The sequence below is a fragment of the Pleurodeles waltl genome, chromosome 2_1, assembly GCF_031143425.1.
Source record: "Pleurodeles waltl isolate 20211129_DDA chromosome 2_1, aPleWal1.hap1.20221129, whole genome shotgun sequence".
Classification (NCBI taxonomy): Eukaryota; Metazoa; Chordata; class Amphibia; order Caudata; family Salamandridae; genus Pleurodeles; species Pleurodeles waltl.
The window spans coordinates 302230061-302254626 of NC_090438.1; the positions used below are offsets into that span (position 1 = coordinate 302230061).

The window sequence follows — 24566 nt, forward strand, 5'->3', positions numbered from 1 at the left end:
CAATGGATCATGGTTAAATTTCAGACTGAAAATCAAGTTTTTCCACTTTTTGTTAAAGTCATTGTCTTCGTTGCCTATTTCATGTACCTTATGCAGTTTCAGAATTTTCTTTGGTACCTATTTAGCTCTTCTTGCATAAAGTCTCAGCAAACTGCACCACATATATTGCCCTTCAGCCATTCACCTACGTTTCTGAAATTAATATAGGAGTGGAATTGCCAGATGCTTTTTGCAGCTGATAGATAGGTTTGTTCCTCTTGTAAATTAAACTATTTCACTGGCACTTCTCACTGAAAAAGTATGACAGTTCACAAAATGAACATGCACAGTCCAGTCAGCAAAGTATAGATGTGCAATGCTTAAAATTATATTTTGATGCAGTACCTTTTCACACATACAAGTAGTAGTATTGTGACAATTGCTGCAATTAATGGAATTGTGATAAGCAGAATGTTTTGGACCGTCCAGTCATCGTCACGATGCTCACCTACAACAACAAAAAAAAATGAAAGTAAGATTACTGTTAGATCTGGCATTCTTGATGTGGTTTACCCTGACTTTTTGTCTTCTGATCTCTTGTTTTACTAATTTTGCTTTTGTTGGCTTTCGGATTCAGGGAATTTTACTACTGCTGACCAGTGCTAAAGTGAATGTGCCCTTTCCCTAAAACCTGGTACCTTTGGCCTTTTCACAATTGGATTATTTAATTTATTTTTAAGTCCTTAGTATGTGTGCCCACAGCATGTAAGTTAAATCCTACTGGTGGACCTGCAGCACTAACTGTGCCACCCAATTCAGTAGTCCTTTAAACACAACTCAAGCCTACCATTGCAGAGTCCTGGGATGTATTTCTAAACTACCCTGTCAACCTGGCAAGTTAATCCACTTGCCAGGCACAAACATTTTTTATACGTTTAAGTCACCCCTGAGTTAGGCCTTAGACAGCCCAAAGGGCCAGGTGCAATGTATTTAAAAAGTTGGACGTATACTTTTAAGTCCAAGTAGTGACAAACCCTTAAATTTTTTCACTACTGAAAGGCTATCTCCATTAGGTTAACATTGGGATTGCTTTATTACCTTTTATAAGTATAATTTCCAATTTGGACCAGTTAGATATTTCGAGTTTGGTGTCTCTGGACTCACAATTTAAAATCTTATAGTGAAATTGGATTTTAAGTTGAAAGTCTAAAAATGCCTCTTTTAAAAAGTTTACATTTTCTTACTTTAACCATTCAGTGCCTCTACCTCTCTCTGATTACATGTCTGGGAGGGTGACAGCTGGGCTCCTGTGCAGTCCTTCTAAATTGTCACACACAAAGGAAGCGGAGGTGTGCCATTTACATCCTGATGGCCTGTCCCAGGCTGATGGGTCTTCCTAAGCTGAATAGGACTGTTCCTGTCCCCAAAACCTTTCACATTGCCTCCTACGTTAAGCCTGCCTTCTCTGTACCAAGCTACCAGAGGGTGAACACAGGATAGTTTAAGGTGTGTATATGACTTACCCTGACTAGGATGGTGGTTCCTGCTTGAATAGGGTGCATACCTCTGCCAACCAGAAACCCAATTTCTAACAATTTTAAAATATTTTCATTATTTGAAACCATGCCATTCATGCTTGTTCTGTCATCATTGTTCTCACAATGAAGTTATGCCCTAAATTTATATTTTCAGATACCATTGTGGTAACAGATGTAGTGGGAGGAGTGGAGAAGAAGTAAGGAAGACTGACAAAAGTAACAATCGTATATCTTTGCAAAGTGACAACTAAACAACCGTGCATGTTATGCGATGTCCAAAATCATCAGTACATCTGATAGAGGTTAAAATTAGTTTTTGAGAAGTTCCTTTTGTGAAAATCAACTGCTTCAAGTAGAACTCCCTGTAATGAGCAACAAAAGAGACATACATTATATAGTGTTTCCTGTTTGTTAAATGTTAAAAGCCCAATAAGACAGCCTTCTCTCACCTTCTGCTATTCTCTAAACTTTAGAGACACAAACAATCTTTGGCAAAGCCAATAAGGGGCTTTATGTCCTACTAAAATATTATAGAAAAGCATACTAAAGTGAAAACAGTTTGCTTTCTGCCTAATGTGCATCTGTGACAGAAAGAATTTAATGTGTGATGAATCAGTATGCTCTTGAGATGTAAATTAGTCCCTTGTGCATTGCAAGTCAAGCACTCCATAGGACACAGAATGATGCACTTAGCCAACAACATGAAGTAAAAGAAAAATACTGATAGGGATGGAGCCAAACACCACTCAATGCATATTTTAAACGGTTGGTAGCAACAGATCGCTTAGGTAACTGTGCTTTCAAACCAGGCCTAAAAACGATCTTTCTATTTCATGAAAGTACCTTGGCCATGTACCTCAAGAGTTGGAGTTGTATGCATTTATGTTGTTTGAATGTGAATTTACCTTGAAAAAACAAAAGACAAGAAGCATTTGGAAAAACAGGAACAGTTGGTTTAATCAAATACTACAGCTGGAAGAGCCCAGCCAAAGCCTCTTCTCTAGTTCTGCCTTAGACTCTTCCCTGAACAGTGCTTTGTACCTACCCCACTCTACTCAGATGGAGGGCGTGCCACTCAACTTTCTTGTTGTACTTCCAAGGTGCTAGCTTTCTCTCTCCCGCCTTAATACGCACCTTTCTTCTAAATCCCACCTCTGTTGCCTCCTTCGTTCTGAGCTATGCACTGTTCTTTCTGGCCTGGTCTGTTTTGCCCTCACCCATCTGCAATTCAGAAAGAAGCTGAAACCATATCTGAAGAAGTTTCCCCTTCTCCTCCTGGTAAAGAGTGACACCCAGACAAGAGGCTTTCTTACATGGGCTTGGCAATGCACCGGGGTCACACATTTGACAAGATGAAGAATAGGATATGGAAACATAAGTACCTGGATGTTTTTAAATTATTATACAGGAACATCCAGGCTAAGGAAGGGTCTAAAGAAGAGGAGTTGGAGCTGGCAAGGTGGCTAGGGTGCCCACCAACATGGAGAACTGGATGTCGGACTCTTTAATTTATGCCAGCATTTATTGTGAGAAGCATGCGGACAGGGCTATTGCTCTATTCAAGTAAATGGATTTTATTGGGAAGACACAAATGCATTTGGGGGCTATGCGGGGCTTACCTGTGATGAGGAATTCTGGGCTCGGTTAGTATTAACCTGGACAAGCCATAGGGGCATGTATATTCTGAATTGTGGATGCAGTGGATGTACTCCACACAGTCAACGACCTCTACCCATACCACTAGTGACCTTCTAGTTGCATATCAGCCATCTCAGTCCCATCCCACCCAATGTTGGGGCATGTTAGAATATCAATAAAGGTTTCTGCTTCAGGCACTCATATAAGTTCAAGCACAAGTCTTCAACATGTGGGGGAAGACACCCCATTACTCAGTGCATCACCCTGGCCAGCCCTGCGGAACTGTAGAGGGCGAACAGAGGGAGGGGACACCAGGGTCCTGCTGGGCCAAAGGGCTCCTACATGGGTTATGGTGGACTGCCGGCTCCAATGGCTGGTCATCTACCCAACAGGGAGACTGCATTGAAGTTGGAATGGGGTTTACATAAGGTTTTTAGGTAGGTTACCAGGGCCCTAGGGAACGTCCGTGGGTGGACAATTTATGGTCAGCAAAGGTAGCACCAGAGGTAGTGGCAGAGAAAAAGAAAAAAGAAGTGGAAGAAGGAAGAATTGTAGGTCTTTCTATTATTGGCCCCTGGCGGAGATGATCATATTGCCACCTGGAGTGGTCCCTAAGAAAATGGAAGGGATGTTCAGGATGATACATTGGTCTTGGCCTGAGGGAGCTTTGGTGAATGATTTCATTGCCACAGAGGACACTAGAGTGCTGAATGCATCAGACTGGTGAGACAGTTAGGATGGGGAATCTGAGTTGGCAATATTATATCAAGTTGGCTTTTCGCTTGTTGCCTATACACCAGAGGATTTTCCTTTGTTGGGCAGGCAATATGGGAGTTCCATCTATGTAGACAGAGTTCTGCCCATGGGCTGTGCCATCTCACATGCCTTGTTTGAGGCTTTCAGACCCTTTTAGCAGTGGGTGTTTACTAGTAGAAGTGGGCACCATGAGGTGTCACATTACCTGGATGATTTCCTGTTTGTAGGCAGGAAGGAGACAAATGAATGGCTTTGGGTCCATTTGAATTGCTAGTGGAGGACCTGGGAATTCTACTGGTGCCTGAAAAGACGGAAGATCCCAGTATGATGTTGACATTTTTGGGCACAGAGTTGGACACAGAATTGTTATTGGCATGGTTGCCCCAAGGAAAGGCTCCAGCGATTCAGCAGATCTTGGAGGAAGTGATTGGGGAAAGGAGGCTGGAGTTGAGGAAGGTGCAAAGTTGTTGGGTTTCTTGAATTTCCCATGCAGAGTGGTGAAGGGTGGCCCGACTTTTTTGCAGTAGATTTGCCATGGCTATGTCAGGGGAAGTATTAGCCCATCACAGAGTACAAATTACGCTGGCCATGAGAGCTGATCTTTGTGTCCAGAGGACTTTTTTGGACAACTCTAATGGGGTGTCCATGTTGTTCCTGAAGGAAAACACAGTGTACAGGTACAGATTTTTTTTTTAATGCAGCTGAAGCACATGGGTTTGGTCTGTTCTGGAATGGAATGTGGTGTGCGGGATGTTGTCTGCCACACTGGTTCCAACAAGGACAGAGAATTGCCTTCCTGGAGTTTTTTCCTTTGTTGGTGGCATTGAGAGTGTGGGGAGGAGAGTCAGCGTACAGGAAGGTAATGTTCAATGTGGACAACATGACCATGGTGGATTTGGTGGCCAGGGATCTGAGAGTTCTGCGATTTTTAAGACAATTTATGCTGGGCTTTTTGCAACTGAACATTGTTTTCAGGGTAACAATGATATAGCAGATTCCTTATCCCATTTGGAGTGGCAACGATTCCACAGATTGTCACCGGAAGCAGAGCACAGTAAGACATCATTACCAGCTGTCAACATGTGCAAAGGCATAATTCATGCATTATGTTTATATGCAGTTTGTTGACCATATGCATTGCAGAGTTTAACCTTGAAAAACACTATTAATGATTTGTAATAACTGTTCAGTTGCAGGGTATTGCTGCAGGCTTATCGAGTGTGTCAGGGTGTGGTCCCTTTCTAGGACCTTCTAGAAGCTTTCCCTGCCCCATGACTTGGTGTGGTTTGTGGGCTGGGCTTGACTCTATATAAGGGAGTCAAGCTCAGCTCCACATGCTCACTATTCAGAGGTCCCGGTGCAGAGCAGCAGCAACTTCCTGAGCTCCGGTCCCGGAGGCCTACAATGATAATTCCGGGCCTGCCCTCATTATATTGCCGATCCTTTAGCAGGGCGGTAAGGCAGAGGTTGGGCTGGGACCCCGATTCCCGTTTTCAAAGACATTCGACTTCTTGGGCCTAGTTGTGAAACTCCTTGTGTGCGTGATTGTGTTTTCATGACATTTACATATTCTTGTTTGAATCGGCAGTGTGCACAATTCAATTCTGGCATATGATTCTTGATATTCAGATTGGCAACAGTGTGCGTGATCATTTCATGATATTTGCATTGTGTATTTCGAATCGGCAAGACGCGCAATTCATTTCCTGGCATTTAACCTTGGTATTGTGATCGGCAACAGTGCGCGCGATCATTTCATGATATTTGCATTGTGTATTTGGAATTTGCAAGACGCAAGATTCATTTCCTGGAATTTAACCTTGATATTCAGATCAGCAACAGTGTGCGCGATCGTTTCATGATATTGGCATTGTGTATTTCGAATCGGCAACAGTGTGCGCGATTCTTTTCATGATATTAGCATTGTGCATTTCCTGACATAAAAACTCTTGACATTCAGATCGGCAGTGCGCGCGATCTTTTCATGGCATTGAATCCTTTGGTGTGCAGTGTTTGTTGAGGTGTACACATTTATCCTGAGCTTTTGGTTTTCTTGAAAAAACGCTTAATTCAAAGTGCGGCATTCTTTGTGCTAATTAAGCTCCTAGTACTTTTCCTATTGTTTTTTCATAGACTCTTCAGATAGCCTTTGTCCTCCTGTAGAAAATGCAGTGTTTATTCTGAAACTATTTTGAAGAAGGTTCTTGTATTCTAGACAGTATATGATATTTCCTGAAAAGCTCAAATGAAACATTGTATTAACCCATTCTTGATTTTACCAGGTACCTAGATTTCTTGAGGCCTAGGTATAGTCATGTTCTAGGTTATCCATGAATACGGTATAAGAACTCTTAGAATCATAGTCTATTGAAAGTCAATGTGATTATATCTTGACATTGTGTTGTTTAACCTCTTGCTTCCCACAGGTCTCCTTCCCAGCTGTTCCCTACCTAATCCCCTTTTCCCCACTTGGACTCTCTCAGACTCTGTGGTATATCTATTGGAGTTTTGGAGCTGTCTAGTGGTGGACATGTTGGGAGCATGCGCAGGCCCCGAGGATCTGGTCTCCCTGACACCAGCAGGCATTTGGGTGTGGGGGGGAATAAGAGTAATTGGACTGATGGAGAGGTCTTGAGCAGAGTCTACCAGGAGGAGCTACCTTCTGGCATGGAGCAAGATTAAGAATTTGGATGGACACCCTCAGAGGCTGATGATCACAGTGATAGGAAAAGGAAAGTCATCCATTTTGTTCTGTCTTTAAAGGTTTATCGCCCACGACCATGGTGGACAAATAGGCAGGTGTTTCCTTTAATGGAAAATTGTACTAGGGCTTTGACCCTGTGAGGGATGAGATTCTGGTGAAGATTCTAAAAGGATGTGGTAGAGGACAGGGAGCGGGGGACTACCTTGCGTGAGGCCATCACGGTTGAGTTATTGCAGGGCCTTTTTGACTGTCTTGCCCAATTGTTGTTATGAAGTGACGATTTTCAGGTTATGCATGATATGAATGTTCTTTGGTGTATTTAGGGTGTCTGAATTGTTGGGGTCTTCTCAGGATTTGGGTGTCCTACATGGAAAGATGTTTGGAGCAGGGCCAGTTGGGGATATGACTGAGGAGATCTAAGATGGATTAGGCAGGGAGGGCAAGTGGATTTGGCTGCAGAAAGGGGGCAGAGAAGAGGTGTACTCAGTGGCTGGGGGGCATAGATTTCAAGTTTGGCCAGGGCACAGTCAGGAGGTGCGAGAGTGGGGACGGGGGAGGATACTGCTTTTCAATTGCTGGCAGTGATGCACAAAGCCATATGTAAAATGGGGTGGAATCCTACCAACTTTGGGACACACTCCTTTAGGATTGAGGCATCAACTGTGGTAGTGCGACTTTGATGATAAGCAGGTGGAGAGCAACATGTTGTGGGAGATATGTCTGGAAATAAAGTGCTTCTGTGAGAGGGAGGGTGGACGTCCAATATTGAAAATGTCACTTACCCAGTGTACATCTGTTCGTGGCATTAGTCGCTGCAGATTCACATGTTTGGCACAGTCCGCTGCCTGGTGTTGGGCTCGGAGTATTACAAGTTGTTTTTCTTCGAAGAAGTCTTTTTGGTCACGGGACCGAAGGACTCCTCCCTCCTCGGCTCCATTGCGCATGGGCGTCGACTCCATCTTAGATTGTTTTTTTCCGAATATTAACTATGTTTTCAACCAAAAGGTACGTGAGCTCCCTGGGGTGGAGTAAGCTGGTGACTTGGATTGTTGGACACTTTTGTGCACTGGGCAGCAAAGTGGACCAGCAGATTTATTGATGAAGCCTAGGATTGCCCACCAGCAGGCATCAGGTGCTATGGTCGGGGAGGAGTGGGATGCGCTGGATCATTTGTTGCCCCTGTGAAAGTTGAACTAATTAATAATAAATTTGCATTGATAAGAAGTTAAGAATTTACATGAATTAGGCTAATATAGAGAAATTGAGTGTTTTGAAAAATGTGCCCATCTAAGTAACCACAACAACGTGTGCAACATTAATAAAGAAATGACATTAACTGTTTAAAATAATGTGCACATATAGAATAAATTGTAATTAGTGGACCATACTAACATATAAATGACATGTATTTCTTTAAACTTATTATGCATAGACTAATTGAGTAGTTTTGGGCCTAGTCGACAAAGCCTCATGTTAAGTTTTATGGCATTGATAAATGTTCATAAATGTTTTCTGATTTAAGAATCAAACTTCAGTTGTTCATTGGTCACTGTACACACAGTGTTGACCAAATATATTTGTAATGTTGCAAATGTAAACTAAATGATGTCTTAAACTTTCTTGTGAGAACTGTCTGCTGTAATATGATGTACCAGCTACAGTTACATTTGTATCAATGGTGCGTGAGAAGCTAACGTTCCCAGGACAGTGGATTCACTGATGGGAGCATGAATTGCAACTAAATGTACCTGACGGAAACTGGTGAAAGGAACAGGAGAAGACTGACTAACTATATCACAGATTCGAGAATTAATGATTATTGGTTCTACTGTGAACAGCCGATATTCTGACAAATGATGACTTAAGAAATTACTTTATGGACAGCACTCTTCCTGCAAAGCACAGCCTTCTGTGTGGTTCCCCGGCAGCGTGGAATCCTCTTTTGTAGTGCTTTGTGGGCTCCTTCTGCGACTCATGTGGGTGCTGCCTCTGCTTCTGTGGACTCTATTCGACACTGAGGGTCCCCTGTGACTCCCCCTCCTGGGTTGAGTCCTCCTGGACCTTGCAGGTCCCTGGCAGCACCACTTTTCCACTAACCAAGAGTTTGCCTTTGCCAAGGCTTGTTGGTGTAATTCCTGCACCGACACCTGCCTGCAATCTTTACTCCAGCGTAGGACATCTGCATCCATCAGGAACTCTTCTCTGACTCCAGGGCTTCAGTGCTGACCTGTTCTTAATCGCCGTCGACCAACTCCTGCAAGTACAGCTGGGTGGGTAGTAGCTCCTACTCTTCCTGGACTCAACTGTGACTCTTTGACTTGGTCCCCTCTCTCCACAGGTCTTCTTTTTTCAGGAATCCACCACTGGCTTTCTTGCAGTATTGTCTGGGTGTCTTTATTTTTGTACAACTGAGTGTTGTCTTTCATGTGTGTAAGTGCTGTGTGACTACAGTGGTATTGCATGAGCTTTGCATGTCTGCTAGATAAGCATTGGCTGCTCATCCACAGGTACTTCTAGAGAGCCTGGCTTATAGACACTGCCTCCACTTCACTAAGAGGGGATACCTGGACCTTGTATAAGGTGTAAGTACCCTAGGTACCCACCACACACCACGCGAGGTTCATAGAGGTACCAACTGCTACATTTTTCTAGAGATTTAGCTAGATGTTTTTCCAAATTAACTTTGTCTGATTTTCCATTTTGCATGAAGGCCAATCATGCTATTCAAATTAGAGGGTTAGTGTGTCCATGTTCAACAACTGTTATTAACAAAGGAATGATTTTGTTAACCTGTAAATGTGTAAATGTATGCGATCTCTATAGTTCAGTTATTGTTAATATTACTTTGTATGGTATCTCTTGAATGTTTGATGTTAAATGCTTTGGTAAAATTAAGGTTCTTCTCCCGTTTTGGTCAACCTGTGTTGTTTATTTAAGTTTATCAGTTGCTGTTGAGATTGCTTCACATGACTTTAGCATTGTTAATCTAGGGCAATAAATATTCATTATTCATGGTCACATGGGCCATGGTGTGTAAAGATTACTGATTCAAACCTTTGGTAAATGTTTATTGTATTTAATTGTGTTATTGTTAGTTGGGTCATGAGTAAGATTTGTGTTCATGGTGGAAGACTCTTTACTGAGTCCAAAGGTCCATCGAACCTCTAATGCGTCCCCTATTGAATAAATAAAAATAAAAAAGATAAATAAGGCCAGACGCGCTTTCACCCCTTTTGGCGAAACTGGTTCCATGGAGGCGTTGCCCAGATATGCTCCTTGTGCACTTGGGGGAGAACAATGTGGTCCATTTGTCTGGGTTTACCTTGCTGCAACACATACATCAGGATTTGCAGTTGATCAGATGTTTGCAGGGACATGTTTGGTATGGACAGAATTTGTGCCGGAGACAGTGAAGAGGTGCAATTAAACATGCAGCCATTGACAATGCCAGGAGGAAACGCAACAGGGCCATGAGGGTTTTCTGCATGTCAAAGGACATTAGGAGTATAGCCCTTGGGGCATAAAGAAGGAGGAGCAGTGTCTCTTGAGGAATGATCGGGTGCACCATTCACATCTTGACAATGCTTAATATTTGATGGAGATGAGGAATGTGATTAGTAAACTACAGAATGAGAAGATTTGGTGCTGAGGATTGTATCAATTAATTCCTTGACATGCAGCAGAAGGAGGGGCAGGAAAAAGCCTATGAGGTTTCCTGGATGCCGGCAGTAGGGGGGGTGGAGAGTTAGATGCAGGCATATCCACCCCTCTGGAGTGGGGGATGAAGGTAGCACAGGTGAAGGAAGATGGTGTGCATGATTCTTGAAACAGGACAAGGAGGCTTCATTGGCGGATGTTCTGGTAGGGGAAGTGAAAAAGAGATTGGGGATTGGAAGGAGGTCATTGAATTAAAGGGGAAAGAATGATGCAAGGTATGGGAACGTGGGGGAAATCTTGGTGGGAAATGAGAATTGTTGGGTGAAGAAGGGGAGGAAGTGTTAAAGTTGTTGGATGTTATGTTAATGTTGTTTTGAGATTAAATTACTGTTTTGAAACCCGTCCTATTAAAATAAACTTTTACGCTTCATGATGTTTCTTATGAAGAAAAGTTTTAATGGGAGAATTTTACTACTAAAATAATTTTAGCAGGTTAATCCCTCATGCTAAAACCATGCTTGTCCTAGTTTGTATTAACATTTTACTTAACACCTCTGCTGACAATAGTATTCTAATGGTTTCTGATTGTTTCTTAGATGTTACAATGGGCAGAGTGAAGCTGGACAACTGTGCACATTACTACTATAAATGATCAGAAACGCAGAAATGTGTATATTGGATTACCACACATCATGCCTGGTCTGGACGTATTGCAAAGCAGCCTCCGTAAGGCACAAAGATAAAGAACCAAATTCAAAACATTTAGTTTTCTATAAACTGAAAATTGACATGTACATTTCTCCACTATTGTATTCCTGCTTACATTATCCTAAAGTGGACTACGGATACATAGTGATGAAGTTTAATTGAAAATTACACCAATAGGGTTCAGAGCTTGTACAAATATATATCATCATTGACCAACCGACTGATTATCTCTACAATTCTAATCAAACTGTAGCTGAATCCTCAGAACCACCTGGAAAATCACCTTGTGTCTCCAATTATGCTGTGATACAATGATAATGACAGACTGTGCACTCTACCAAAGCAAAATAACAATATTTCTTATTTACACCTTCTTGATATGACTTACTTCATGGTTATAAATGGCTCTCACCAAGCTCGTCTAGCATGAATGCCAGATTCGAAATTTTTTACTTTATTGATATGATGTAACTCACAGAGCCTTTCAGTTATGCACTGGTCGTGGGAACCGCAGGAAGCACATGAGGACAGAAGAGCAGTGGAGAGTGAAGGAAGACACTGGCAAGAGGCCAGCTTTTTTGCAACATGGAGAAGAGGACATGTACCTGAAAGCAAGGGAGAATTATTCGGGTGGGACACATATAACATAAAATTAAAGAAGGGTAACAGGGGGATAATAGGGATGTTTTTTACTGAGGAGTTTTAAGTGACATGAAATAAATCACTCTTTGCTCTTGATGTGTATTTAATGTCACTTAGAACCCTACTGTGAAAAACATCCCTGATATTCACTCTTACCCATCTATCATTCCATATGCTATGCATGCCTGTCATAGAGATCCGTTACTATGAATATCTAGATTCTAAATCCATTAATTCACTGCTATGACACAGCACAGCAACAATGGGTAATAAAGCTTGTAACCCACTGTTGCTATGTCATAAATTAATTATAGGCTGCTTTTCCAGGCTGAGAGCCTGTCAAAGTAGCACTGGAGCATAGTGGCCACAGCTTCTAGAAGGGATGGGAAAGGAAATCATAGAGGGTGGATAAGGTGGTTGGCAGGGCACCAGGTATGTTTTAAGCATTTAGGACTGTGAGGAGAATCCTTGTTCTGTGTAGGTATTAAATCAAAGTAGGGCAGATGATTTTGAGGGCAATGTATCACATAAAATTGTAGATGGCTAAAAAGTAAATAACAGTGTTTTATTTTGAGGTTCTGAGATGTTTATTTGAAATCATTTGTGACCCCCTGTGAAAACATCCTCATTATTCACTGTCATTCATCCATAATTATATATGCTGAGAATGAAAAACTTTCTTTGTAGTCCATCCTTGCTCTTGGGATGAGAATCCTTGTTATGTATGGGTACCAGCCCAAAGTAGGGCAGATGGTTTTGAGGGCCATATATAACATAACATTGTAAATGGTTAAAAAGTAAAAAACAATGCTTTTTTTCTTGGGGTTCCGAGAAGTCTATTTGAAATCATTTGTGACCCTGTGGTAAAACCATCCCTGTTATTTACTGTTACTCATCCATAATTCTATATATTGAGAGTGAAAAACTTTCTTTGTAGTCCATACTTGCCCTTGCTCTACTACAATAATAACTTATTACATAGCAATGAAAATTGCTTTTCTGACATAATTGATATTACATCTAGCTAATTTACGGTACTCAATTTACCGTCCCTTACAAGGAGGGGAGACTGAGCTGACTTTCCCAGGGTTTGGACTTGTGACCTTCGGATCAATAGTTTTATTAGTGACAAACTTTCAAGTCAGTAGCATCTGAAAAATTCAATATCTGCACTATACTTGACACCTATGTGTGCATTTGTTTGTGACATACGTACAAATGATAAACATCTTAACAATTCAATATCTTCCCAAAGTTTGACATCTGCGGTCCTAACCAATAACAATTCAGGAAGTTAGGAAGTAGCAGTCCTCCTAAGCAGACTGCCAAAATGAGTAATTTAAGGGCTATTCGGTGAGGTTTAAGAACCAAAACAATTGTGAGACAATATAACATAACTGCCCACACTGAGATATAGGAATTTATCAAAGTTACACAATTAAATCTGTTTCATATTAAAGCAGAATATTTATCATTACGTTACACTTCATATGAGAATTGATATTATATCACAGTATCTGGTTTGATGTTTACATACACAGTTTTAATAGTGATACAAAACATACTACAAAATGCTATTAACAAACCTAGGTACGGAGTTTATACGACTGCCTCACCTCTACCTATTTGTGCGGAGATCCCAGTCCCGACTATGTAGTCTCCCTTAGGTAAAGTATAGGGAATATTTAGAAAAAGTTTATTACATCTAAAAAAAAATATTTCCAAAAAAAACTTACAAGTGTTTATAAAATAAATATTAGTGTCAATTATGGATATGCTTATTTTAAATAGAGAACTAAATAAAACATTCTACAACACAATTTCCTCAGTTTTGAATTGAAATTGTAATTTAATGGCAATATAGTGAAGTTAAAACAATTTGTATTCATTATTATATTTGAATACAATTTTATTGTTACTTTAAAAACTTAATGCAAAAATGTGTATTAAATATTTTATAGTTACATCAAAATATGTGCTATTTTTTATTATCTAGAAATAGGTTTATTAAAGTTTTATCATGAAATAAAGGCATGGTTTCAGAGTCAAGTACACAATGCTTACACACAGCTTGTCACATTGGGAATCCACACAATAGGAATGCTGTGATATTGAATTACTGACATCTGGTGTACAACACATTACAGGTATGGTCAAGCGGCAGGTGTACATGTCACAGAAGAACTAACAACAAAATTAAGAATGCAACAAGTACCAAGTCATAATGCACCCCTGGGAGGGCCAAGCCAACACCACTTCATCTGAAAGGCATGAGTCAGAACCACTTTGGGGGGTGAGCAGGGGATGTAGGTCCAGTACAATAGCTACAGTCACTTTGATGAGTGAGCCCCTTATTCTAACATTTGTAGTGCGTTGAGCTTGGGTAGGGTGAAGCAGATAAGCTCAATTCAGGAGAGATAGTCAAATAAGGGTGGCAAGACATCCAATAATCTTTATCAATGTGTGCCAGTTTGTGGGATAATTGCTCTATTGCCAGCACATGCCAGAGACAACTGAACTTAAGGACTGTAGGAGGGGCCATGGGTTTCTTCCATGCATGGGCTAGGAGCAGTGTCACAGCACCTAACATATGATTAATAAGCCGCCAGTCTGAATGTCTCAAGTGTAAGGGGTCGTATGCCTAATATGCGATGGGATAGGACATAGGAATTTGGAATCCTACAGTGTGTTTTATATGCTCAAGAATCTCCTTTCAATATGTGGTGATAAGGGAGCAAGTCCACCAAATGTGGTGGAAGTCACCTGGCACCATTCAACATTGCCAGCCGGTAATAGATGCCTTGGGGAAAATGGCATGCAGGTGTGTCGGAATGTAATACCATTGTAAAATGATGGTACAAGCTGTCTCTCTTTGAGATATACTTTTGTATATCTTGAGTATGTCACACCTGATAATTAACTTTTGTGAGATACACTTGGTAGTGCTAGAGTGCCTTTGGGTTTGGTACAGGTAGGTGCAGGAAGGCGTTGAGTGGTGGATTACTTGATAAGTTATGGATATGAGCTGTCTGGATTCATCAAAGGCCCTGACTAGTTTCTCAAAGGGAATGAAAGTCTGGGGTGCTCCATGAGCGCTAAGGGGGTGATGTACCCTATGCTGCAGTTGACAGTACTGTATATGGGATGTTTCAGGAACCTTAAAATCTAGTTTGAGTTATTCAAAGGGCTTGATATTGCCACCTATAAAGAGGTCCCACAGGGATCTACATTCACTGGATTCTTAACTGAAAACTGTGTGAGTTTGAAGAGCTGGACTGAAGTCAAGATTTTGGCAATTAACGTCCAAACCTGTTTCAAAGGCAGCAAGGCAATTCACGGGTAAAGAGGTAGAGGCTGTGTGAGAATAAGTAGCAGGTCATCCTCAAGGAGGCTGACTTTGAGGGACTGACCGCCAAAATGGATACCAGCCAAGACAGTAGTATTTCTGATATTGATGGCTAAAAGTCCGACCACCAGGTTGAACAGCAGTGATGATAACGGACACCCCTGATGGGCAGAGGCGGATGGTGGATTTTAAAATCGACATGCCTGAAGTGTAAAAAGGGGGTGTAGGGAATCCAAATATGCCAGACAGTGCTTTACAGACATGTCATTTAAATACTGCAAGTTACACATTAAACAGTTACCCCATTTTGTATTAGATGTATGTAATGTTAATGAAATACATTTTGCAAATAAAAACAGGAACTGCTTAAGATGATTTGATTAGAAGGATTCATCAGAATATCACACTGCTGCTTCATAGGCCATCAACAACAAAACAATTTAAAGAGAGCAACCACTTTTTTAAAAATTTGAATTTCAATAAACAAGTCCTCCAGTCCAGATACATTATTTGTTTCGAACACAAATAAAGTAAATACCCCCAAAAAACATCATACAGCCAGAGACTTTATTAACAGCAGATTGCTGGCGTACATGGGAATAGAATAAAAAGCCTGACTGGCACCTCAAGACTGGAAGCTGATTTCTGGCAGGTTTGGTCACAGATGTAGCTACATAACAGCTCACATCTGACAGCTAACTGTTACAAGCAGTGTAAACCCTGTATAGAACTGATAGGTTGAAAAGGAACTTTATTGGGACACGTCCATAAAACAGAAGTGGGTGTTTGCATCTCAACACTTAAGGTCTGACAACATCCAGAACTAGACAATGGAAACGGGGGTGAATGAATGAATTTCTTGATAATCCCCGCCAGTAGCCAAATACTGGAGCGTAGCACAAGCTTCGATGGAGTGCTAAAATCCACTTGACATCCCCTCCTAAGCAACTGAAGGCTTAACACCAAGTTAGTTCATGCCAGCTTTCTGTGCTAGGTTCGAGGTGAATGAAGTATATGGGGCACATGATGTCAGGGAGCTGGACAGCCTTGTCTGCTGCTGAGGCACTGAGGCCAGTTCAAGTCGCATTTCCAATTTTAGAGTTCAGACTCAAGAAGGTCTGTTAGCACTGTTTGCAGATAATGAATGTTTGCTGCCATCGGTTTCTGAATTGAAATACAGTGGATGCAGTCAACATGGATTCCAGCTAAGGTCCAAGCTGCTGTGAATCCATGCACTAATTTCAGGTTAATCACGGACAAGTTGAATGACTTGCACTTAAATTTAATGTGTGTCCATTATCTCTTCCGATTTCCTGAAAGTATGGCCTGATCATGCCCTCCTTAACCTATGTTGGAAACACATCTATAATGAAGTGAATGTGCAAACTAGAAGGGTAATGCTGCCCAAAGTCTTACCTACTTTAGAATCTTACTAGTCATTGACACTATACCGATCCCAGATTTTTACACCTCTATATTCACCAAGTACCAATTGGTAATCAGAAAAACACCCACTGCACATTAGCAAAAGTTCCTGGCACAAAAATATACATGCATATGCTACAAATAAATCACAAGCAAGCCTGCTTGCTGCAGGATTGCTGTAAATATGAAGAAAAACAGTGACCACCAGGTACAGATCAGCTCCTGCAGATTTGTTTCTTCTGAAAAAGGATATATAAATAATTTTTATTAAATTCCAAGCACCAAACAAACACAGATATCATGCAGAAGTCAGGAAGCTGCTGCTGATTATACAGTAGACATGGTGTAAACAGAGTTTATTATTGTTGATGTATGCATTTCAATTGAGGCACAAGAGAGGGACCAAATACAGAGGACCAAAATGAACATTGAAAAATACAGCTCTGTCCAATGTACCCACTTGCCTATGTGTGGAGGGAAGTATTTAAATGCCACCAGAGAGCACAACACAGGTTTTGTGAGGACGAGTGTATTCTGGCCTTTTGCTTTATTTGCACCTTTAGTTTGACCAAATCATAGCCTGGAGTGTGATGCCCTGTTATGATAGTGAGAGTTTCTGTTAGGAAGGTTGGTCTGTTGGTTATTACTGCTTTACAAGTGATGCAGTTGTGCTTGAAGATGGTGCAGACTTGCAAGGGAGTAGGGTGGAATCGTTCAGTCCTTTTGACCAAGTGACAATGTGCAGCCTGGCCTTAACTGGACTCAGGGAATATATGGAGATGCGGCCATTTGCACCTTGAATGTACCTAAGATTGACAGAGAAGGGCATTAGAGCTCTTTCAAGCCCTAATGCAGACCAGAGAGTCCTGGGATGTCAATGATACAGAGAGGCGGGAAGGAGGCTAAGAATTCATTTTTTGTGTAGACTGGAGGAAACAAACAAGGGGCATGTAAAACAAGATACGTAAAAACTGGCGAGCTCACAGAAGCTCCCATCCATTTTTTCTACTATTTTAAACAGTTCCACCTCTTAAAGCAATGGAAAAATCAAAGTATCTATGAACATCATGTTCTCTCATGGATAGGCTGAAAATCTTACTGATTCTGATACTGTAGGCCATTTCACCCCACAAGTACTTCACAAAAGATAGGAAATATTCAATTTTTTCACCCATTAGACAAAATGCCTTTCTTGTGATACTCAAAGCACCCCATTTAGTAGGGCATTTTGCTCAGTAATCAAAGCTGTGAACATACAATTTTCAGTGGAGGGCACCAATTATTATGCCAATAATTTCAGAATATTTTCACAAGAGCAAAGAAAGGCAAAGCAGACTGTGACCCAATCCATACTGCAATGTAATGTAAACCTATGGTCTTCATCATCTTTCCTGTACCGAGGACGTTTCCAATAAATATTGTAGTTCTCTCTTCTCAGTGTCAGGCGGTGTTGATGCAACCTAAACAGTGACGTGTCCTTCAAAGGTGCAACAGGTGCAGTGAAACCAATGTCTACATTTGTGAGGGGTCTCTCTACATTCTAGTTGTGGATGTTTTTCTCAACCAACTGGGGATGGAGGGCCTACACTTCCTTTAGCGCCCTGCCACTGCTGATAATAGAAAAATACAGAATGGAATTATTGTAATTGTAATTGTAATTGTAATCGTATTTATATAGCGCTTACTACCCCTGACGAGGCGTCGAAGCGCTTTTTTTTTTATTATCTTGCGGAGAGCCACAGGGAGCCTAAGGCCCTGTTGTTTACACAGTGGTGTCTATGGGAATAGGGAGGAAACAGTATAGCTATCGAACTGGCGCCTAAAGTGTCCTTCTTGTGTTGCTTCAAAAACAGTGAGACACAAACTAGAAATAATAAAAGTGCGATCAAAATATTTCAGTGGCTTGAAGTTTGTGCTAAGTACAGCTTTGCTTTTGTCATTAGTTTTATAGCGCATAATAATAAATAAGACATTTAAATATGAAAGGGTGTGAAGTCTGCACTATGTCCTCTCGGGACAGCGTGGACTGAAGTCTGCAGGAGCCCTCAGCATTGGTGAGTGGGGGCTAATTAGAGAAATACATACACTCAGGGCCTGCTTTAGCACTAGTGGCGCCCACTACGGGAATCTGTTGGTATAAACCAGCACATGGGCACTGTAAGAAATGCGATCTTTGGTTGACAGCCAGGTTACCCCCTGTTCAAGCAAGGACTCTCACTCTAGTCAGGGTTAAAGAGAATCACCCTCAGTTAACCCCTGCTTACCCCTTGGTAGCTTGGCAGGGCTGTAGGCTTAACTTCAGAGTGCTAGGTGTAAAGTATTTGTACCAACACACACAGTAACTTAATGAAAACACTACAAAATGACACAACACAGGTTTGGAAAAATAGGAAACATTTATATAAACAAAACAAGACCAAAACGACAAAAATCCACAATACACAAGTCAAGTTATCAATCAAAAAGCAAAAAGAGTCTTTATGTAGTTTAAAACACACACTAACACTGTTAGCGTGAAAATGTACCTCGAGTGTGTTGAAAATAACCCTGCGCGGGCGAGTGCGTCAAAAAGGGCTTGCGATGCGTCGTTTCTTCTAGCCGCAGGAGAGTGATGCGTCGATCAGGGCAGGCCTGGCGTTGTTTTTACATGCCCAGCAGTACTTGCGTCGGAAATCCAGCCGCACGATGATTAAAAAAACACGCAGTGCGGATTGCGATCTCCCAGTCTCTGTCAGCAATGCTGCGCGTCATTTCTAAAGCTCCGTGCATCGATTCTTCGGTCGCGTTTCTGGTGAGCGTCGATTTTCTAGCCGCGGAGCTGGCGACACATCGTTTCTTCAGCTGCAGATCGGAGTCGCGTCGATCTTTTCCCCGCACGGCGCTCTGTGCATGGATTTTCTCCTCTTAGGCTGCCAGCTTCTCCTTTCAGGGTCCCAGGAACTGGATGGGCACCACAGGGCACAGTAGGAGTCTCTCCAGAAACTCCAGGTGCTGGCAGAGAGAAGCTTTTGCTGTCCCCGAGACTTCAAACAGGATGCAAGCTCTAAATCAAGCCCTTGGAGAGTTCTTCTCGAGATGGAAGGCACACAAAGTCCAGTCCTTACCCTCTTACTCTGGCAGAAGCAGCAACTGCAGGATAGCTCCACAAAGCACAGTCACAGGCAGGGCAGCTCTTCTTCCTCAGCTCTTCATCTCTTCTCCAGGCAGAGGTTCCTCTTGTTTCCAGAAGTGTTTCTAAAGTCTGTGGTTTTGGGTGCCCTTCTTATACCCAATTTCTCCTTTGAAGTAGGCCTACTTCAAAGCAAAGTCTCTTTCGAATTTGAAATCCTGCCTGGTCCAGGCCAGGCCCCAGATATTCACCAGGGGGTTGGAGACTGCATTGTGTGAGGGCAGGCACAGCCCTTTTAGGTGCCAGTGACCACTCCTCCCCTCCCTCCTGGCACAGATGGCTCATCAGGAAATGCAGACTACACCCCAGCTTCCTTTGTGTCACTGTCTAGTGTGAGGTGCAACCAGCACAACTGTCAAACTGACCCAGACAGGGAATCCACAAACAGGCAGAGTCACAGAAGTGGTATAAGCAAGAAAATGCACACTTTCTAAAAGTGGCATTTTCAAACACACAATCTTAAAATCAACTTTACTAAAAGATGTATTTTTAAATTGTGAGCTCAGAGACCCCAAACTCCACATGTCCATACACTCCTAAAGGGAATCTACACTTTAATCAGATTTAAAGGTAGCCCCCATGTTAACCTATTAGAGGGACAGGCCTTGCAACAGTGAAAAACAAATTTAACAATATTTCACTGTCAGGACATATAAAAACACATTGCTATATGTCCTACCTTAACCATACACTCACCCTGCCCTTGGGGCTACCTAGGGCCTACCTTAGGGGTGTCTGACGTAAGAAAAGGGAAGGTTTAGGCCTGGCAAGTGGGTACACTTGCCAAGTCGAATTTACAGATAAAACTGCACACACAGACACTGCAGTGGCAGGTCTGAGACATGATTACAGAGCTACTTATGTGGGTGGCACGACCAGTGCTGCAGGCCCACTAGCACCTCTAGTTCACTTTACTAGGGACTTACTAGTACATCAAAGACGCCAATCATTGATAAACCAATTACATACAATTTACACAGAGAGCATATGCACTTTAGCACTGGTTAGCAGTGGTAAGGTGCTCAGAGTTCCAAAGCCAACAGCAACAGGTCAGACAAAATAGGAGGCATGAGGCAAAAAGATTGGGGATGACCCTGCATAAACTCAAAAGCCTAACAGGCACCTTCTCTGTGCATTTTCTCATTAACACCCTCCAACAGTGCCCTTCACCACTCCATAGCCCCTCTCTTGAATGTATTTAATTTATTTTAAAGCACTACTCATCCTAATGTAGGACGTCAGAGAGCATCACATTACACACAAATTATAGCAGCAATTAATCTTCCAAGTGTGTAAATCAATATATAGGAAATGTTCCAGAAGAAAGTGAGGACTACAGGGAGTGAGTTACATATCATGCATACACATGGCATTAAATGTTAGGAGTCTTTGGTCTGGGGATGTACAGACGCAGAATTTAATACATAACACAGTGGCTGGGGTTATCTTTACTATTAATAATTCATAACGAGCCAAAGCAACCCTTTTGTTTACCTTATATTAACTAAAGTAGAGGAAGAAAACTAACAAGTTATAAACCTATGCCTTGTAGTTGCATGCAGCAATTTGATGCTAGTTTGTAGCTCACTGGCTAGATTAGGATTGTAATTTATGAACTGCAAGTAACAGAAGGATCTCTTTGACAAAAGCAGTAACATACTGAGCTATCCAGTCCCTAAATTGCATTTTATGTGTTGTGCTTTGCCGGAGGCACATTAACCCTCTACTCCACTTTAGGATAAGTCAAAACTGCCACTAAGCAAAACTCAGATCTCTCCAGCAGATATTTTAATCACCAGCGCTATCTTGACATATGTATTATAGGCTGGGAACACAAGGAACTCTGCTACAGATGCCTTTAACCCAACTGCTACCACCCACCATGGCTCTCTATACTACAACCTGCAGCACTGGGAGAGAAGTGAAGGTTCAGCATGAAAGAAAAACAGTGGGACCCCGTTTATTGAGTCTGAGAATACCACAGTGATGATTAAACAGAAGAGGAAAACAAATCATTATTTATGGAAACCAGATAGTGTCCACCTGGTTTTAAAACACATCCAAATGTGTTCTGCTGCAAGACTGTGTGTTCAGCAATTGAAAGGGTCGCCAATATAGGCTCAACAAGGGGAGGGTGCAAAGGTGTTCAGGGATCTGTAAGCAAAATCAATGGATATAAAGACCTCCCTCATTCCATTATACGCCCTCCTCGCCCTGGTATCAAACAGCCCCATCACCATAAAATATGCTGTCCTAATTTATGATTAGTCTAACAGGACAGTATCGAGCTAGCATCAGCCAATGAACTGAGCATGGCTAGGATTCATCTGTCAGGTGAAACCAGGGCCTCTGAAGTAGTGAGCTGTGCTATAATGTTGCAGGTCCCATTCAGATATCGAGTCAGTGTTAATCAAATTATCAGATGTGGCTGAATTCCCTGTGGATGCTGGAATTTCCACACCCCATCGGTTTACACACACAAGACATTAAGACACTGCCAGACACGCCCTTTCAATATAGTAAGGTGTGACCTAATAAGGCAGAGGGTAGTAGTTATTCACAGGATATATCCACAGGTTCCAGGCCCTTCCTGCACCAACTGTGACTCTATGAAATATGTAGTGCACTCATGCCTTCACTGAATGATTTATTGCTACACGAGATAGGAACACCAGGACTCGCGCGCGGTGGAGGGGGCGCGTTGGGTTGCAAGGGAAGGGAGGACACATTAAGCACACCAGCAGCGTTTGGTTAAAGCCCATACACCTCTGCGGGGCCCAGGTGCTCACTCGGCTCCATTGTCAGCCTGGGAGCCGAATAAATAGGTGTTAAGTGCTTTGAGAGGCCTAAACGAGCTGCAGCTTTGTGTGCCTCATGTGCTGAGGACCTGTGCATGAATGATCCCTTTGAACACTTACGGACTCAGAGCAAGACATGCCTGGGCTATTTTTTATAAATAAATATAAAAAGAACGACCAAGCAACACATACAATTCCAAATGACACAAGAAATATTCACACAAGATGATTCACCTGACCTATTCTCGCTGGGGTTTGGTGAAGGGACTGCTCCAGCCCACACATTAACCCAGTAGCGTAAACTGAAGGAAGCTAGTGGACTCCTCCTCCAGGCCCCATCTCACCTATCAGAAGATGATCAATAGAAATTGCTGGGTAAAAGTGAAGGAGGCAGAGTTCACTGTCACACCCGCTCCTACATTGTCCCTAATGGCCTGCTCTACCCCCGGCCATTTAGGTTAATGGAAACCTTCCACCCCCACCCTGGGCCATCTAATAACACCCAAAACAAAATTCTATTCCTGACAGTGACACACACACCACGACCACCAGTGTAATGTAATGTAAATTTGTACTTGTAAAGCGCACTCCGACCCTAAGGTATCGAGGCGCTGAACGCATACCGCTGTGGAACCCCTCCTGGCTTTTCCCTGTGAGGTGCCCACTCCTGGGCAACCCCCAATGTGAAGCCAGGCATCCCAGCGCTGTTTGGCCCGTTGTGGAGATTAAGCAAGCTATTGCCCAGAGTTGCAGAGTGAGACCCATGAATTAGATTAGGCACCAAGGCAAGAAATATCCTGTCCAGGGAAACTGAGCCCAAGAACCACCAAGGCGGGAATTGAACCCTGGTCCCGGTCCAGATTTCTGCCCATTGTGCCACACATCTCCACTGGCTGTGTGTCATTACTGCCCTTGCTTATACCTGCAGGTCGAGGGTTTCCTCGCCTAGCCAAGGCATGCGCACGGCCCAGGGGCCATCCTGCTCCCCCCAAATAAAAACACAGATTTAAGCAAATTAGTCACCAAGCAGCAAGCACAATTTATTGCTAATTGCTTGGTGTTTCTTATAATTATTTTGTGTCTTTCCCCAATGTGGTAGGGCAACACCCACTGCACCAGTTAACACCAGCCATCCCTCTTCATGCGTGCCCCTGGTGAGTGTGACAGGCCCCGTATGTTGTCCATTAAGATGAATGGAAGCTGTCAGAGTTAAGTAAGACATCCTGAGTTTGGCTATATTCCAGGGCAGAGTCCCTTCTTGTCCAGAACTATGGAAAGAAAGGTGAAGCTTACCCTAGCAAGAGAAGGCAGGCCAGGATATTGTGACAATGGGACTTTTTTCACCAAGTGCGGAATCCGATTTTGTGAAGATTTTTGTGAAGATTTTGGCGTTTGAGCTTAGAAGAGCTACTGAGTGGTATGATGAGCATTATGTATGGTCCTTGCCCGGCTTGGGTATAAGGGTAATTTCTGCATCAGGCATGGTGTGAGTGAGGCCAGAGTCCTGGCTGAATTAATTAAACAGTGCCATTGTGCGATTTTGGACGCTGTAGAGGAACGTTCTGTAAAACATGAAGGGAGGACTGTAGGGGCCCAGAAGTTCCCAGAGGGCCCGTTGGAGCTCTGCAAATATAATGGGGACAGCAATGAGTTCAGAGTGACAAGAGTCAATTGGAGCCCAATCGCATATGTTCAGATAAGTGTCTATCAGGGCCAGAGAGATCTTGTCCTGCCTGTAAAGTTATTGGTAATTGTTGTGAAAATGTGTTGTTTGACCCCTTTTATTGGCCCAGTGCATGATCAGAAATTGAAATATCCGAGATGGCAACCAATTCAGGGTCAGAGAGAAGAGGGTGGGTAAGGAAGACATAATCAATGTGAGAGTAGAAAGCATGGCCATGGGAGTAGAAAGAGTAATCTCTTGCACCTGGATGCCTAGAACACCAGGCGTTCACCAATCCCAGCTCTGTGAGCTCATGTTTAATTGAGTGGACATTGCACCAGCGTCGTCATACAAGGCTATGCTGCGGTCTAACTCTGGGTCCCATACAAGATTAAGATCGCACACACAGTGATGTTTTCAACCAGGTCAGCAAACTATGGCTCGAGTATACCTGATATGTAGGAATCTTGTGCTTCATTGGAATCGTAAATATTAGGCAGGGTTAGAACCCTTAGGATGTTCAGTTTCAGAAAGTGCCCTGCC

At 42.5% G+C, this 24566-nt stretch overlaps 1 protein-coding gene across 2 annotated transcripts in view; it reads right to left on the bottom strand.

Annotated features, from left to right (window-relative positions):
* IL13RA1 (interleukin 13 receptor subunit alpha 1) overlaps positions 1-24566 on the bottom strand; it is a 332178-nt gene that overhangs the window by 15829 nt on the left and 291783 nt on the right. The window contains exons 8-9 of one of the 2 annotated variants that reach the window (XM_069212531.1): positions 11457-11585; positions 385-487 (exon numbers count right to left, since the gene is read on the bottom strand). In XM_069212531.1, coding sequence (XP_069068632.1) covers positions 385-487; positions 11457-11585 — 232 coding nt within the window. The remainder of the gene's footprint in view (positions 1-384; positions 488-11456; positions 11586-24566) is intronic. The other variant, XM_069212532.1, reaches the window with a different exon arrangement.